Below are 16,473 nucleotides of genomic sequence, written 5' to 3'. Positions count from 1 at the left end.
TCCAGATCTGGTTCCTCAGTCACCGCCTGGACCCGGCGAAGCATCGCCGTTGTGAGTTTGCGCTGACGGACCATGCCCGCCAGGCTTTAGCCACGTCGACGGACCCACATTGGCTCTCATCGGGCACTCGGTTGGGTCCGGTCCCGCTCAGACGTGTCATTCGGACGCCTCCCTGTGGGGATGGGGTGCGGTGTTTGAGGGACTCTTGGCAAACGGCCAGTGGGAAGCTTCACCACATAAACATGCTAGAGGTGGTTCGCCTGGCTCTACGCCACTTCCGGGATCAGATACATGGTCACCATGTACTGATACGCTCGGACAACACCGCCACAGTGTTGTCCGGTCTCGGGCCTTGAACCAGTTGGCGCCGGAAATACACCAGTGGGCGCAGGCCCATCGGCTCTCTGTCGGCGGCCCACATACTGGGCCAGTTGAACTCTGTTGTCGAGGGGCAACCTGCGCATTACAGAGTGGTGTCTCCACCCGCAGGTGGTGGAGCAGATCTGGGCCAGGTTCGGCCGGGCGCAAGTCGATCTCATCGCGGCGTGCGGCACATTGCCCCCTGTGGTTCTCCATCCACGGGGACAGCCCCCCTCTGGGGCACGACGCTCTGGCGCACAATTGGCCAAAAGAGGGCCTCTATGAATTCTCCCATCCCCCTGATCCCGCAGGTGCTGGACAGGGTGAGGGAGCCGGGCCTGCAACTCACACTGGTGGCGCCGCTGTGGCCGACACATATCTGGTTCGCGGACCTGATCTCCCTGGCGCAGGGGTCGCCGTGGGTGCTGCCGCGTAGGGGGAGGAGGGGGAGATACTCCTCCCTTCCCCCCACAGGTGGAAGCTGGCAGCTTGGTTCCTGAATCTGAACGGGACCGCTTGCTAGCTCAAGACCTGCCGTTGAATGTGGTGCAAAACTACCGAGCGCTAGAGCTACCTCTACTCGCTCTCAGTACGCATATAAGAGGCGGGCCTTCGCCCACTGGTGCGCGGAGCAGGAGGTGGACCCAGTGTATTGTGGCATTGAACCCATTCTCTGTTTCCTTCAGAGCCTGCACGATGCGGGCCTGTCCCCTCAGTCCAAGGTTTATGTGGCTGCGATATCCGCCTGTCACATGGAAATTGATGGCAGGTCGGTAGGGAGCCTTTTCCTGATCTCTCGGTTCATGAAGGTTGTTCGCAGGTTGTTACGCCCGCCGACGCGGAGCGTTTTTCCGAAATGGGACTTGGTCACGGTGTTGGAGGTACTCCCTGGTCCTCCCTTCGATCCTGTCGATACCATCTATTTGAAACACCTATCCCCGAAAACTGCGCTGCTCTTAGCCCTGTCTTCCGGTAAGAGGGTTGGTGACTTGATTGCCCTCTTGGTGCAACAGTCCTATATGGTGTTCTCTGATGACAGGCGCAGGGTCACGCTGCGGCCTAACCCTGCTTATCAGCCTAAGAATATCAATGCTAGTTTCAGGTCTATGCTCATAGACTTTGTAGCCTTTTGCCCTCCTCCTTCGGACCCGACGGAGGGGCAGCGGTTGCAGACGCTGTGCCCTGTGCGGGCGCTCCTAGCCTGTGTGGGCAGGACGCACGCCATGTGCACCTCAGACCAGCTCTTGGTATGCTTTGGGGCCCGTGCCCTGGGCAAGGCCCTGTCCAAACAGCGCTTGTCGCGCTGGATAGTGGAGGCCATTGCCTTGTCCTACTCTGCCGCGGGAAAAGTCCCCCCGGAGGGTATTAAGGCCCACTCTACAAGAGGTGTTGCGGCATCATGAGCGCTGTTGCGCGGTGTGTCGTGGAGGACGTGTGCTGCGGCATCATGGTCCACTCACCACACCTTTGTGAGGTATTATAGTCTGGATGTGACCAGCACGCGCTGTGCTGTCCGGGTTGCCATGATTTCTGGTCATGTGCCCCGCGTTGCCATCCGTGGGTCTCAGGCTCACATGAGGTGCTCCCTTGCAGCAAGGGTGGTTGTACATCAGCATATGTGAGAATCCGAGTTCTAAACGAAGTAAAACGTTAGGGTTGTCCTACAACCCAGGGTTTTACGAGTGAGAACGAGGATTCTCACAAATTCGGCCATGCTGCCCTTGCTCCGCTCCGGGGCGAGGATGAATGCTTGGAGTGACGATCCTCAGCCGGTTTGCGCAGCTCGTGTCAGAGACACGGGGGCGGTTGTGGGTGGCTGCGCCAATCACCGGCTGAGGTGTGCCAGGAAGCCATGGGGGCACCTGGGTGTTTTTTTTGTCTGACTCTTTTTTCCAATATTTTATTTTCATTTTTGTATAGAACACAAACAAAACAAAACAGACAGGCTGAGACACCTAGGTGGTTTTAAAGGTCTTTTTCAGAGGTAAAAAGAAAGGCATCCAGTTCAGCGCCGCTAGGCGGGCTTCAACATATGTGAGAATCCTCGTTCTCACTCGTAAAACCTGGGTTGTAGGACCACGCTAACGTTTTTAGATTTTCAAGTGGGCCCTGAGTTCAAAAAGGTTGGGAACCACTGCCAGTAGTAGATTTAATTGGTTCCATTTTACAGTTTCAGTTCTTGTAGAATACAGGTATTTAAAAATTAAACGGACTCAAAAACAGACCTCGGCAACTTCTGTTATAACATTTCAATCTGGAATATAGAATATCTTTCAATAATCTTTATGAATAAAAGGCTCAAAGTAATCTCATGTGTAAGAAATTACTGTTCTACATTGAAGTAAAAATGTAAATAATGAACTTGTTGGTTTTGGATTTATTTAGCTTCAAGAGTGCAGTTTTGTTCGTGTGACCCTCAACACAGGCTTTGAGAATCCCGGGCCACTTACTGATACTTATGCTTAAATTAACCCACTCATATTCTGGTTTATTTCAAGAAAATCATTTTGGCTAGTGGAAATTCTAATTGGCTGGTAACTTTAAAATCTAGCAGCCATATTGGCAGGTGGTCAAAAAAGTTAAGTTCAAGCCTTGCAGGGAGAGCAAGTGGTGACATAGAAGTGAGTGAGAAAAGGATCAAATATTGGTGTTTAAGACTGAATAATGACATCACAATTGTTAATTTAAAATGAGTTATTCCTCTAAACCTGACTTCAAATGCCCCAAATGTTTTTGTACCGGCGCCATTCAGCCCCCAACCCTCAGCAAAATCTGGCCCTCTGGTTAGCGAGGACATTTTTTTGTGGTCCTCTCATCAAAGTTCCTGGGTTACAGCATGACAATATTTGTTCGGCCCCCGGCAACAATCTGGGTTTCTCATGTGGCCCCCCATGAAAAATAATTGCCCACCCCTGCTCAAAATGGTCAGACTTTGTAAGCTCTTCCCCTTTTGTATTTGCTTCTGTTTCTAGAGACCCTTGCCTGATATAGACAATCACTCTATATTATCTGTTTACTTTGCAAGTAATTTGTAAGTAACAGGTGAGCAAGCGTATTCACTATTCCAGTTCAAGTGTATCTAAATGTCTATGCCATTATCCACCATTAGGGGGTACTGTAGTACAGTGAATGAGTCTCAGGTGAGTGGAGAGACATTATCATAGATCAAGGGTTTTCAAAGTGGGAGGCAGGCCTCCCCAGGGTGGTTCCAAGCAGTTTTAGGGGAGGCTTGTGAAAAAATATTAGTTATTACATAAGTTATCAAAAGGAGATCACATAGAATAGCCTAAATGTGTTTGATTTGGTTAAAGAGATACAGTAGTTTTATGGAATTTTATCCCACTTTCCCAGAGTCAAAAACGAATAAATGCCTTAATTATGTATTTACCGTAGTGTAGTCTGAAGTATCTTGGCACAATTATTGAGTGCCTATGGGATTAATTAACACAATCATGATCCCATAGGCATCCAGGAATTGTGCGAGGGGGGCGCCTTTTTCCAAGTTTGGTTGGGGGGGAGACCCAAAGTCTCAGAATTTGAAAACCCCTATCATAGATCAATGCTTTATTTTGTTGTTTATCAAACCATTGATCCTGTTGTTGTTCACTCCTGGATTTAATCCATCTTCTGCGTTACTAACACAGTGTTTGCTCATGTTATCTCTCGGCTCTGTGTGTTATCTCCCTGTCAAACCAAGGTGGTGGTGGCGACTAACATAGCAGAGACTTCACTGACCATAGATGGCATCATCTATGTCATCGACCCCGGCTTCTGCAAACAGAAGAGTTACAACGCCCGCACCGGCATGGAGTCACTCATCGTCACACCCTGTTCACGGGTAACTTCTGGCTTTCTCAGTGCTTTCTGCAATTTAGAAGTGATGATAAATTTAGTTTTATCCACCACCAGCATAGTGCACCCAAAGATTTTGAGGGTATCCAAATTCGCACAACACATCCTCAGTGCAAATCATGAACATGCATAAAAAAGTTATTGCCAGTTTGGAGATAACTGTATTTGAAACATGGGGATGGGGTATTAATGCAGTATGATATATTACACACATAATTATTATTATTATTAGTATGTTTTTACAAATAAACACAACCGCAAATTCATGTTTATTTTTATGCCTGAGAGATGTTGGATACCAAATCCCCCTCTGTTTGAATGGGCATATTGCCACTGATTTAAGATAACTCATTGAGTTTGACCATGCTTTGTAAAATACTGTAATAATAATATATATACGGTTGGCGCGTGTGTGTGTATACATACATACATATTTCCACATATATGCTGCGGTCCACCCCCCACCACAACAACAACTAAAAATCCTGTATATATATATATACTGTATATATACATATATAGTGTATCTATTTATTTTATGCATATTTGCCATTGTGCCAACTGGTGCCATGTGTTTTGTGCTGCTGTCAGGCCTCAGCCAACCAGAGAGCGGGCCGTGCAGGCAGAGTGGCTGCTGGGAAATGTTTCCGGCTTTACACGGCCTGGGCCTTTAAGCACGAGATGGAGGATTCCACTGTGCCCGAGATCCAGAGGACCAATTTGGGAAATGTAGTCCTACTGCTCAAGAGTCTGGGTAAGGAGAGGAAGTGCTTTATTTATTAGTTATAGTGAAGATAGTTTTCCTAAAAGAACAATTAAAATGTATCCTTTTAACAATTTAATATATAGTTTAAAACGCTAAACAAATGGTGCAACAGAAAAGGTAATATGATTTTATATGGAATCAATCATGTTACTAGTGTATAAGAAAAAGGACTAAGGTAAAAGTATAGCAGATTCAACTTGTTTACTCAAGTAAAAGTTAAAAAAACGTGCAGGCTCTGAAATGTTATAAAGCAAAAAAGCATTTCTATCGGCTGTTTCTGTGCAAAGCTAACTGAAACTCACGTCATATTAATAAATAAATAAAACTTAGAAGATCCCCATGTTTTAAGATGTATAAATGCTACACTTGTGTGATATGGTTTTTCCACTAAAAGGTGCATATAATGCTGGGAGAGAGACAGACAAACAAACGTTCCATCATTTGTGTCTGTCGTGCATTAAAACTAAAGGACTAGCCTGTTTTAGAAATGTAAGGAGTAGAAAGTACAGATATTTGTGTCAAATGTAGGGAGTAAAAGTAAAAAGTTGTCAGGAAAAATAACTACTGTACAGATACTTGAAAATCCTACAGTAACAAAGTATTTGTATTTGTACTTAGTTACTTCCCATCTCTGACATTTTATGAGTCTATGATGAGCATGATGAACATGTATTTGTCCCTGCAGGCATCAATGACCTCATTCACTTTGACTTCATGGACCCACCTCCTCATGAGACTCTGGTCCTGGCTCTGGAGCAGCTCTACGCTCTGGGGGCGCTCAACCACCTGGGAGAGCTCACCAAGGTACTGGGCAAATTTAGGACACAATGGACAAACAAAGGAATAATCTGTAACATTTTCATATAAATAAATACAATTTATGCTACTCTCCATTGCTGTTTTCCCACAAAAGCATTTGCCATTTGTCTTTCCTGGGAAAAATCCTCCAGGATACAGGACATTATTTGTTTTACATTTCTGGCAGCAGCAGTGGTTTGTTTGTTTGGAATAAATAGAAGAACTCTGTTGTTAGCATGAATTAGTAGGGGTGTCACAATATATCGTCCCACGAAATTTCGCGATAGTAAAACGTCACGATATGTATCGTTGAGATGAAATCTCATATCGCATTTTTTTTTTTTTTTAAATAGACTAAGAAACGTCTTTGTTTGTTGAAGTTCAATTTGTGGAAAGTAGTTCAGTTGAACAAGTCTCTGAAGAGACACATGAGAAGTTATACAGGAGAGAAACCATTCAATTGAGTTTCTGGCAAAACTGTTTACTTGACAGGAAAAACTGAAGATGCATAAAAAATAGACTAAGAAAAGTCTTGTTGTTTGAGTTTGAAGAAAAACTGAAGATGCATAATGAGAATTTATACTGCTGAGAAACCTTTTAATTCAAAGTAAATCTAAGTGACGGTGTAACTCATTCTATTTCAAGATAAGCCTTATCTCCAATCTCATGTTTTTTCTAGTTGTTATTGTAATAACAATTTCCCACAACAGCATGTTTTGTATTTGTGCATTTCAAATAAAATACTACTTTTCCAGTCATATATTGTCATTATTCAAGTTTAAAAAAATATTGTTAAAATCGTATCGTATCGTATCGTTATCGTGAACCCAGTATCGTGATATGTATCGTATCGTGAACTGAGTGTATCGTGACACCCCTATGAATTAGTGATAGCCACCATGGCTGAACAGACAGAGAAAATAGCGCCACCTACAGAAAGTGAAACTTAATCACCAGAAAACCCAAGAAAAAAGACAAGGCACTGTTTGATTGACCAGTGAATCTGGGAGGTGCAGTGCATAAACACCACTAATGATAATAATTCTAACAGTGAGAATGATGTTTTTCTTATAGCACTTTTCAAAACAGTGTTTCTAAACCAGTAACAAATGGAATCTAATAAGACTGCCAATAAACAGGCACACTCCAAAATCCACCACATTGTTTGCAGAGATGCAAGGTAAATATCTATTGCAGAGAAAATCCGTACAATTATCCTTGTTGAAAGACGACTTAAGAATATAAAAGAAATACGTTTACTATTCATTTGATGAGGTTCACTAGATTTGTTGGCCATAACATCAGAGAAATGTTTGTCGTTATGCAATTTGAAAAGCTTTCATAATCTCAAAGATACACGTGGCCTGCACACATTCCGAGACCTGAAGATCGTCATCTTCCACACACTTCCTTTTTGTTTTATTTACGATTACATTCTTCGGTGAAAGCCTATGGTTTTCCCTGGGATAAGAAACTTGTCTATCGAATCTCTTCTAGTTAAAAAACCCATACAGGACATATCTTTCAGCAATTTGCCTGTGAGACGGATTTATACAAATGTGAAACTGTTATCCAAAAATCCCCACCACCAAACTATCCACTTAAACTTTTTACAGATAACTTATCTTGCACCTAAAAAATTGCATGCAATGAATGCATACATTGTGCACTCAAAATATTATAGTAGGCTCTTACTTTCATATTTCTGACAAATAACTCATCTCTTGTGCAACTAAGAGCAACAAATAGACTTCCCTTATTGTGGGACCAAGTGCAATACATTCTTTCTATATATATTCTATATAATTATATTCTATCCATATTCTCGGACTAAGTAGAATACAGTATATTGGATGGAATTCTGCTGCTTGTGTTTTGTGTCGTTTGTCTGTATGTACCACTCAAGAGACACACTAATTTCGTTTTACAGCTGTATAGTGACAATACATATATTCTATTCTATGTTGCACTGTGATTCCATGTTCCAAAGTTAAATTATTATTCTGAATTAAATTTTACAGCTGCTGAAAGATCAGTAGGTCTAGCTGGACTTAAAGCTGGAAACCAGTTTATCTTTTGTCCATTGCACGCTGGATCAAAGCATTTTATGGTATTCTACATATTTAGCTTTGAGTCACCAGGATCCAGCAGTCTCTAAGAACCTTAGTCATGGACTGTAGACATTAAGAATAAAGAAACCTTCACATTACTTAGGTTTCTTCCATTTACTCCTTATCCACATTGGCTCTATTGCAAATTGGGGTGTGGTAAGAATGGTAGGGTGTCTGCAGTTATTGACATATTACTTGTTTGTTGCTGTAACTTTACAAACATAATTGTATATTCATTGAAATAAAACATTTCATCACAAAAAAGGGTTGCATAACATAAGAGGACATGCAGTGTTGATGGCCATCTTAACTCAAACTACAAACCTGCCACTGCTGATAGCGTGGCATGCCTCCAATACATTGTTTAGAGTCACTCCCTTCATTGAACAGCAAACCGGATAGATGTCAGAGATGACAGTGTTTCCTTACAGCTGTTATTACCAAGCCAGTCTTGTTAATCCAAAGCCGTTTTCCCACATGCGTACCGGAAAATTACCTGTAAGTCAATATCGGACATTTCCCTTCACACTTCGGCTCGCGCATATGGGAATCTAGCAGCGAATTTGCCTGTACATTGGGGGGCGGGGCGGCACTGCAGAGCGAGTGGGGAGTGACGTGTCGGCAAAACTCTTGATGGTGAAATAAGTTTGCTTGTTTATCCGTTCACCTGCATCGCGTTGAAGCACTTTTTACAGACTGGCTTCGTTTGATGTGTCCGGGCTTGCCTTCGCTGTCGGCAACCTAAGCAAAATACTTCCACATTTCGCTTCGTGCATTTGCTTCGTCTGTGTCCCTGTCGGGCTGTCACTGAAGGAGGAGGACGAGCAGGCAGCCGAGAGGAGAGAGGGGAAAATCAGCACACCCACACATGAAGCTGACATAGGCTACTGCTCTTATTATCACAAGATCATTTCGCCAGTTTGCTTTAATGTGCGCGAATGATTAGATTATGCCCGCTGGAACATTAAGCAACGTGTGTACACCTCGCCCATGAGAGTGTCGCGGGAAATGACTGGACCCGTTCTCTACTTGAGTCTGCTATAGCGCATACCGCTCTTCTGACTGGATCCAAACTGGTGAAATCTCCGCGATGACGGGGTCGCGCTTATACCGGCACGACGACTTTCTCACATGCAGGCATTAGACCACGTTCCGGTCATTTTGCGGTACAAAGCGCATGTGGGAAAAGGGCTCAAAGGAAGAAAAATCTGGTGAAAGGAGTAACAAGTAGGCAACCATGAAATCACACAAATCAAGATAAAAGTTTTTTTTTTTTTTTTCATATTACGCAACTTTAGATGTTGAATAACACGGTCAATAACAAACAACCATTTTAGGATCACTAAATACACAAAACTAAACTTGTTCAGTGCAAAGCAAAGCTTGTTCACCAATTTTCAGGGCAAAATTTTCTGACTGTTGCTTTTATGAGTATGAACATTTAAATAAGCATATCTTCTTAAACTAGCTCCCCAGTGCTTCAGACTCTTTAACCTGGTCACACACGCAGCCCTGCTGTGCTCCCCAGTGCTTCAGACTCTTTAACCTGGTCACACACGCAGCCCTGCTGTGCTCCCCAGTGCTTCAGACTCTTTAACCTGGTCACACACGCAGCCCTGCTCTGCTCCCCAGTGCTTCAGACTCTTTAACCTGGTCCCACATGCAGCTCTGCTCCCCAGTGCTTCAGACTCTTTAACCTGGTCACACACGCAGCCCTGCTGTGCTCCCCAGTGCTTCAGACTCTTTAACCTGGTCACACACGCAGCCCTGCTCTGCTCCCCAGTGCATCAGACTCTTTAACCTGGTCACACACGCAGCCCTGCTCCCCAGTGCTTCAGACTCCCTTGTCCAAGCAGCGGCGAGGTGTTTTTGAAGCAGAGCGACGGTACCATTGCTTCTCGCTGTGATGTGTGATTTTCCTGGCTGCGGACATTCCTGAGAGAGGCAGCTGCCTGCCCCACGTGCATCTCAATGAATCACGATGCATTTAATCGATCACATGTCTTGAAAATAACATCTAACCCGTTCTACTCTGCCTCTGATTGGCCCTGATATCGCTCAATCATCACTCCGCTGTCATGTGTGTTTGAGAGAGTGAGAGGGCCAATGTGGATCAAAATCCCGTTGTAGCAGTGTGCCACAAATCCATCAATGAGTGGGAAACACTGAACTGTGTTTTTTTGTTTTTGTTCTATTTTCTTCAGCTGGGTCGCAGGATGGCTGAGCTGCCGGTGGACCCCATGCTAAGCAAGATGATCCTGGCCTCCGAGCAGTAAGTCTCTCCTAAGCCTTCACTATACTGTTAGCTGGTCACTCATAAGCCTTCACTATACTGTCAGCTGGTCACTCATAAGCCTTCACTATACTGTCAGCTGGTTACTCATAAGCCTTCACTATACTGTCAGCTGGTTACTCATAAGCCTTCACTATACTGTCAGCTGGTTACTCATAAGCCTTCACTATACTGTCAGCTGGTCTCTCATAAGCCTTCACTATACTGTCAGCTGGTTACTCATAAGCCTTCACTATACTGTCAGCTGGTCTCTCATAAGCCTTCACTATACTGTCAGCTGGTTACTCATAAGCCTTCACTATACTGTCAGCTGGTTACTCATACGCCTTCACTATACTGTCAGCTGGTTACTCATAAGCCTTCACTATACTGTCAGCTGGTTACTCATAAGCCTTCACTATACTGTCAGCTGGTTACTCATAAGCCTTCACTATACTGTCAGCTGGTTACTCATAAGCCTTCACTATACTGTCAGCTGGTTACTCATAAGCCTTCACTATACTGTCAGCTGGTTACTCATAAGCCTTCACTATACTGCCAGCTGGTTACTCATAAGCCTTCACTATACTGTCAGCTGGTTACTCCTAAGCCTTCACTATACTGCCAGCTGGTTACTCATAAGCAGTGTTGGGAACGTTACTTTAAAAAAGTAATTAGTTATAGTTACTCACTACTTGTTCCAAAAAGTAACTGAGTTAGTAACTGAATTACTCTATAATAAAACTAACTAGTTACCAGGGAAAGTAACTATTTGCGTTATATCTCCACCTTGAAAATGCCAACTTTTCATCGGATTGCTCCGGACTCGCCATTTATGCTGCTTCCTCAAATCTGTTTGGTGTGTCTGTGTGTGTGTGTGTATGTCGCGCGTGTGACGTGTCCTGGCTCGTGTGTGAAAACACTGGCTCCGATTGGCTACCATGAAACACATGACTGCCTTAGACAATAATCGCTTATCTCGTTGTTAATGTCCTGGCTCATGTGTGAAAACACTGGCTCCGATTGGCTACCATGAAACACATGACTCTGCCTTAGCCAATCATAATCGTTTATCTCGTTATGTTAACCCACCCGGTCTCCTCACAGTCACTTGACAACATTAGTGTAGGCTACGGGTAGTTTACTCAATCATTTCATAGTAACGCACCGCATTTAGCGTTCAGTAACGATAACGGCGTTGTAATGACGGAAACAGTAATTAGTTAGATTACCCCGTTACTGAAAAAATAACGGCGTTACCTAACGCCGTTCTTTTAAACGGCGTTATTCCAAACACTGCTCATAAGCCTTCACTATACTGCCAGCTGGTTACTCATAAGCCTTCACTATACTGTCAGCTGGTTACTCATAAGCCTTCACTATACTGTCAGCTGGTTACTCATAAGCCTTCACTATACTGTCAGCTGGTTACTCATAAGCCTTCACTATACTGTCAGCTGGTTACTCATACGCCTTCACTATACTGTCAGCTGGTCACTCATAAGCCTTCACTATACTGTCAGCTGGTCACTCATAAGCCTTCACTATACTGTCAGCTGGTTACTCCTAAGCCTTCACTATACTGCCAGCTGGTTACTCATAAGCCTTCACTATACTGGCAGCTGGTTACTCATAAGCCTTCACTATACTGTCAGCTGGTTACTCATAAGCCTTCACTATACTGGCAGCTGGTTACTCATAAGCCTTCACTATACTGTCAGCTGGTCGTCCACCTCGTTGACAGTATGCAAAAGAAGTGCATAGTTTTTGACATTGTGAAATGTCAAAGTTGGATAAGCGTTAGGGGTCGGGGAAAAAATCGATACACATGTTACAGGCCAAGTATCGCGATATTTTGCCTGACGATATTGTATCGATATTTGGACGCCAAGTATCAATATTGCAAAAAAAAAAAAAAAAATGTTTTGTTTTGTTTTTGCAGGCCACCGGGCTACTATAAACATTTTCATTTCAAATTTTTATTAGGATTAACCCCTTGAGATGTATCATCTCATTTTCGAGGGGGTCCCAACATAGTCAGACATTACAACCAGTACAATAAGGAGACATAGTAGACAACAAAAAGATAAATAAAAAAGACAAAAACAAAAACACAAACACACACAATTGCTGAGAACCAAAGAGAAGCAGAGCAATCACAAGATGGCCAGAGCGGCCAATACACAGTGGATCATAAGGTAACACAAGGTATACAGTACCACTGTAAAAACAAAACGAGACAATTCAATGGAAGCAAGTACAATCGGTATCAAGGAAATATTTCAGGGCTAGTTTAAACATAGGAAAAGATGAAAGAGATCGGATTTCAACAGGAAGATTACTCCAATCAGCCGGGGCTTTAAACTTAAATGCTCTTTTACCAATTGATTTACGGACATGAGGGACAGAAAAATAACACTGAGTGGAATGTCGAACAGAAGTAAAAGGTACGAGGTGCTGTTTTAGATAAGAGGGGTAATTGAAATTAAAACATTTGAAAATTATTTGCAGCCAATGGAAATGTCGTCTAGTGCTAAGAGGAAGAAAACTAAGTGCGTCATACATATTGCAGTGATGGGTAAGAAAAGGACAACCAAGTATAAACCTACAGATTCTATTGTATGCAGTGGTGAGTGGAGCAAGGTCGGAATTAGATGCATTTTGGTAAACAACATCACAGTAATCAAACATAGGAAATATGAGTTGAATAACAAGCTTCTTGCGGATAGTGCGAGTAAAACAGTTTTTTGATCTATAAAGAACATTAAGTCCAAAGTTGACTTTGCGTGAGAGGATATTTAGATATTTAATATTGTCAACTTTATGCAGAGGCGTGCCGCCATTACAGGTAATTACACAAGTGTCAGAAATAGAATTTAATTTATGTTTAGTCCCAAAGATCATCAGATATGACTTATTTTTATTGAGAAGTAATTTATTATGAGAGAGCCATTTCTGCAAGATATTGAAGTCGGCCTGAAGCGAAGATTGAATTTGTGTTAAATTGGATTTGGATGTGAAAATGACCGTATCGTCTGCATAAAGTTGAGCACAACAGTTATTGAAAATAAGAGGCAAACTGTTAACAAAAATTTAGAAACTTTAGCTCCAAGGCCAGCAGTAAACAAACGGTAGCATATTTTCATTTTGTTTTAACAGTAACAGTTTTGTCATAACAGTAATTTACAAATTCCCCAGTTACTGAATGGGCTGCACAAGATGTTTTGTGCAAGTGAAGTGAAGTTGCATTGTTCAAAAACTACCTAAGTACAGTAGTCCACACACACATCCAGTTAAGGTAGACTGTAAGTAGACTGTAACAAACATGACTTTATGAAAGTTGTTGGTCTGTCTACTTGACAATGTTGCTGCAATAAAATGGTTGAAGTCAGATGTACAGACTGGAAAATTGTTCTTATATAAACCAGATGTTGACAAAGTTTTCCTTTGGGGACATCATTTGCAGTTGAAAAAGTAAGAAATCGCAATATATAGAAATATTCAATATATCGCAATATATCACAATATCGCAATACTATCGTATCGTGACTCAAGTATCGTTTTAGTATCGTATCGTGGGCATCTGGTGATTCCCACCCCTAATAAGCATACGGTACAACGGTACATTGAGTTTTACTCGTACACATACACACACACACACACACACACACACACACACACACACACACACACACACACACACACACTGCATTCTCACAAAACATGTTGCCTTGTTAGGGCTGTGAGGATGAAACTTCTGCTTTTGTTCTTTCCAAAATGGGGCACTGTCTCCTTTCAGAAGGCAAGCGTTCACTTTCACCTTCACCTGCTGCTGCCTCTGTCTGTGTATTTCACTTTCACCTCTCCCTCTCTGCCTCTCTCTAGGTATAAGTGTTCAGAAGAGGTTCTGACCATAGCGGCCATGCTGTCAGTGAACAACTCTATTTTCTACCGGCCCAAAGACAAGGTGGTGCACGCCGACAACGCCAGGATGAACTTTGTAGTACCGGGGGGAGATCATCTGGTGCTGCTCAACGTCTACACACAGGTACAGCAGTGAAGCAGCAGTTAGAGCTGCAGATACAATACGTGTCCAAAATACACTAATTGAATTCAAATATTTTACAACCTATTCATCAAAAAGTAGACATTTAGTTTGATTGTGTTTAGATTATATCTGAATTCAGGGACTGGGTCCAGCTGGGTCAACTAGTTAACAGAAATAAAATAATACTAGTAGGTTCAACTGAATTGAAACTATATGCAGAGTTACCACAGCAAACCACTAAACTGAATACATAAAGGAGTTTTCGGTTATCTGTTCTTTGCATCTATATTTTTAGACCAGTTTTTAGACTTATTTATGATTTATTTGTTATTTGTTATTTATTTATTTGTTCCGATCATGGTATTACATACATGCAATTCAATATTTACATATTTATTTTTATGATTAATTGGCACTGGCAGTGAAATATTTACCTGATTTTTGCAACACATAAATAAGTAAAAACATTTAAAAGAATTGTAGACCTACAACATTAGGACTAAAATCATAATGTTGTGTATGTTACATTTATATTGTGAACATTAACTCATTGAGTGCCATGGACGTCTTTCGACGTCCAATTAAATAGTGACGTAGAGTGCCACGGACGTCTTTCGACGTCCAATGCGTTTTTTGACGGTGGGACGTCGATCAAAGCCTTCCGCATCTCCTGTACAACTATTATAGCTATTGGAGGTCTATAACCTATTTTACAGAACCCTTAGGTGGCGACAGTGCTCTCCAGGTTAACAGAAAGGCAGAGAAAAACAGAGAATAAGTCTTTGGGGAAACGGAAATCGCATCGCATCCGTATGCATCGATATGCATGAAGCGTTTTAACGTTAGATGTGCCTACAGCAGCAGCAGCCAATCTGCTCCCACAATTGAGCTCCTCCATGTCCGCTGCAACAGCCAATTCGCATGATCAGCCGTGGATTTGTTATTATTCTCAACTGGAAGCATAGGAGCCGGTGACAAACACACGCGGAAGCTGTAAAAAAGCTGGATGTCGCGCACATAGACGGTCGCGCACCCTTCACAGTGCAGAGCAAACTCAGCAGAGAGCCACCTCCCATAAGGAGGAGTGTGCAGTTGAGGAGTGGGAGGGGGGAGGGGGGGGGGGGCACGCAGAGCAGCACACAACACACAACACCCAGACAGACCCAGGCAGCAGGACATTAGCTTCAGAGTCAGTGATGTGTTTGAAATGTTTAATTTCACAAAAGGGCCAATATCTCAGCTTCTAGAAAAAAAAGGCTCTTTTTTGTTAAATCAAGCTATCTTCTCCGGCTGATAACTAAAGAACGGAAAATGATATCAATAAACCTGTTTTTGCTGATGATAGAAAAGAGTCTCATCGTTCTTTTTGCGTGTTCATTGTTTACATAGTAATATCACACAATATTCTGTGGGCCTCGAGAAATCACTGAAAAAAGCTCTGAAACTCTGGCACAGGGAGCGTCCGTTCTCCAAAAGTGGCTGGCACTCAATGAGTTAATCACAGTAATTAGTCTTGGTCATGATTTGAAGAACAAAATAAACTCATTAAGAACTGTTATACATGATTAATTGTGCAGCCTTTTGAAATGACCATGCTGCCTAAAAGCTAAGCGCTGTGCTGATGGAGATCATGGTGTTTGTATCCCTCAGTGGGTGGAGAGCGGTTACTCCACACAGTGGTGCTATGAGAACTTCATCCAGTTCCGCTCCATGAAGAGAGCGCGGGATGTCAGGGAGCAGCTGGAGGGCCTGATGGATCGCATTGAAGTGGAGGTGGTCAGCTCCCGAGAAGACAGCGTGCCCATCCGCAAGGTCAGTGCCACCGACAGGCATCCACAAATGTTGCCCTTTTTTTGTCGACTGCTATTCTAGAACGTGGGTGTGTTGTTGATGGGGGGCCAATCACCGCCTATCAACAACAAAGAAGCAGTTGATGGGGGATGATTGTCTGAAACTGTGAAACAATAGCTAATGAAACCAAAACTGCTAATGCTGCTATCACCACCCCCAAACACTCTTGAAAACAGACAAGTGCCCTCTTATCAAACAGTTTTGTTTTTTAAACTCTCAACCAATCAAATAAAATGTTGGCATTGTATGTTTCTACAATCCACATAAATCTAAAATAGGCGGCTATTATACAGGCGGCTGTGGCTCAGGAGGTAGAGGGCGTCATCCACTAATCAGAAGGTTGGTGGTTTGATCCCCGGCTCCTCCAGTCCGCATGTCGAAGTGTCCTTGGGCAAGACACTGAACCCCAAGTTGC

General features: G+C 43.0%; 1 protein-coding gene across 1 annotated transcript in view; it reads left to right on the top strand.

The window, feature by feature from the left end:
* dhx16 (DEAH (Asp-Glu-Ala-His) box polypeptide 16) overlaps window positions 1-16,473 on the top strand; it is a 57,662-nt gene that overhangs the window by 26,025 nt on the left and 15,164 nt on the right. The window contains exons 14-19 of the mRNA XM_083648495.1: window positions 4,058-4,198; window positions 4,804-4,966; window positions 5,664-5,782; window positions 10,092-10,159; window positions 14,045-14,207; window positions 15,858-16,019. Of these exons, the coding sequence (XP_083504621.1) occupies window positions 4,058-4,198; window positions 4,804-4,966; window positions 5,664-5,782; window positions 10,092-10,159; window positions 14,045-14,207; window positions 15,858-16,019 (816 nt within the window). The remainder of the gene's footprint in view (window positions 1-4,057; window positions 4,199-4,803; window positions 4,967-5,663; window positions 5,783-10,091; window positions 10,160-14,044; window positions 14,208-15,857; window positions 16,020-16,473) is intronic.

Source organism: Poromitra crassiceps (assembly GCF_964638095.1).
Source record: "Poromitra crassiceps genome assembly, chromosome: 1".
Classification (NCBI taxonomy): Eukaryota; Metazoa; Chordata; class Actinopteri; order Beryciformes; family Melamphaidae; genus Poromitra; species Poromitra crassiceps.
Note: the sequence above shows the minus strand (reverse complement) of the source record. Positions and strands in the feature narration are given on the sequence as shown.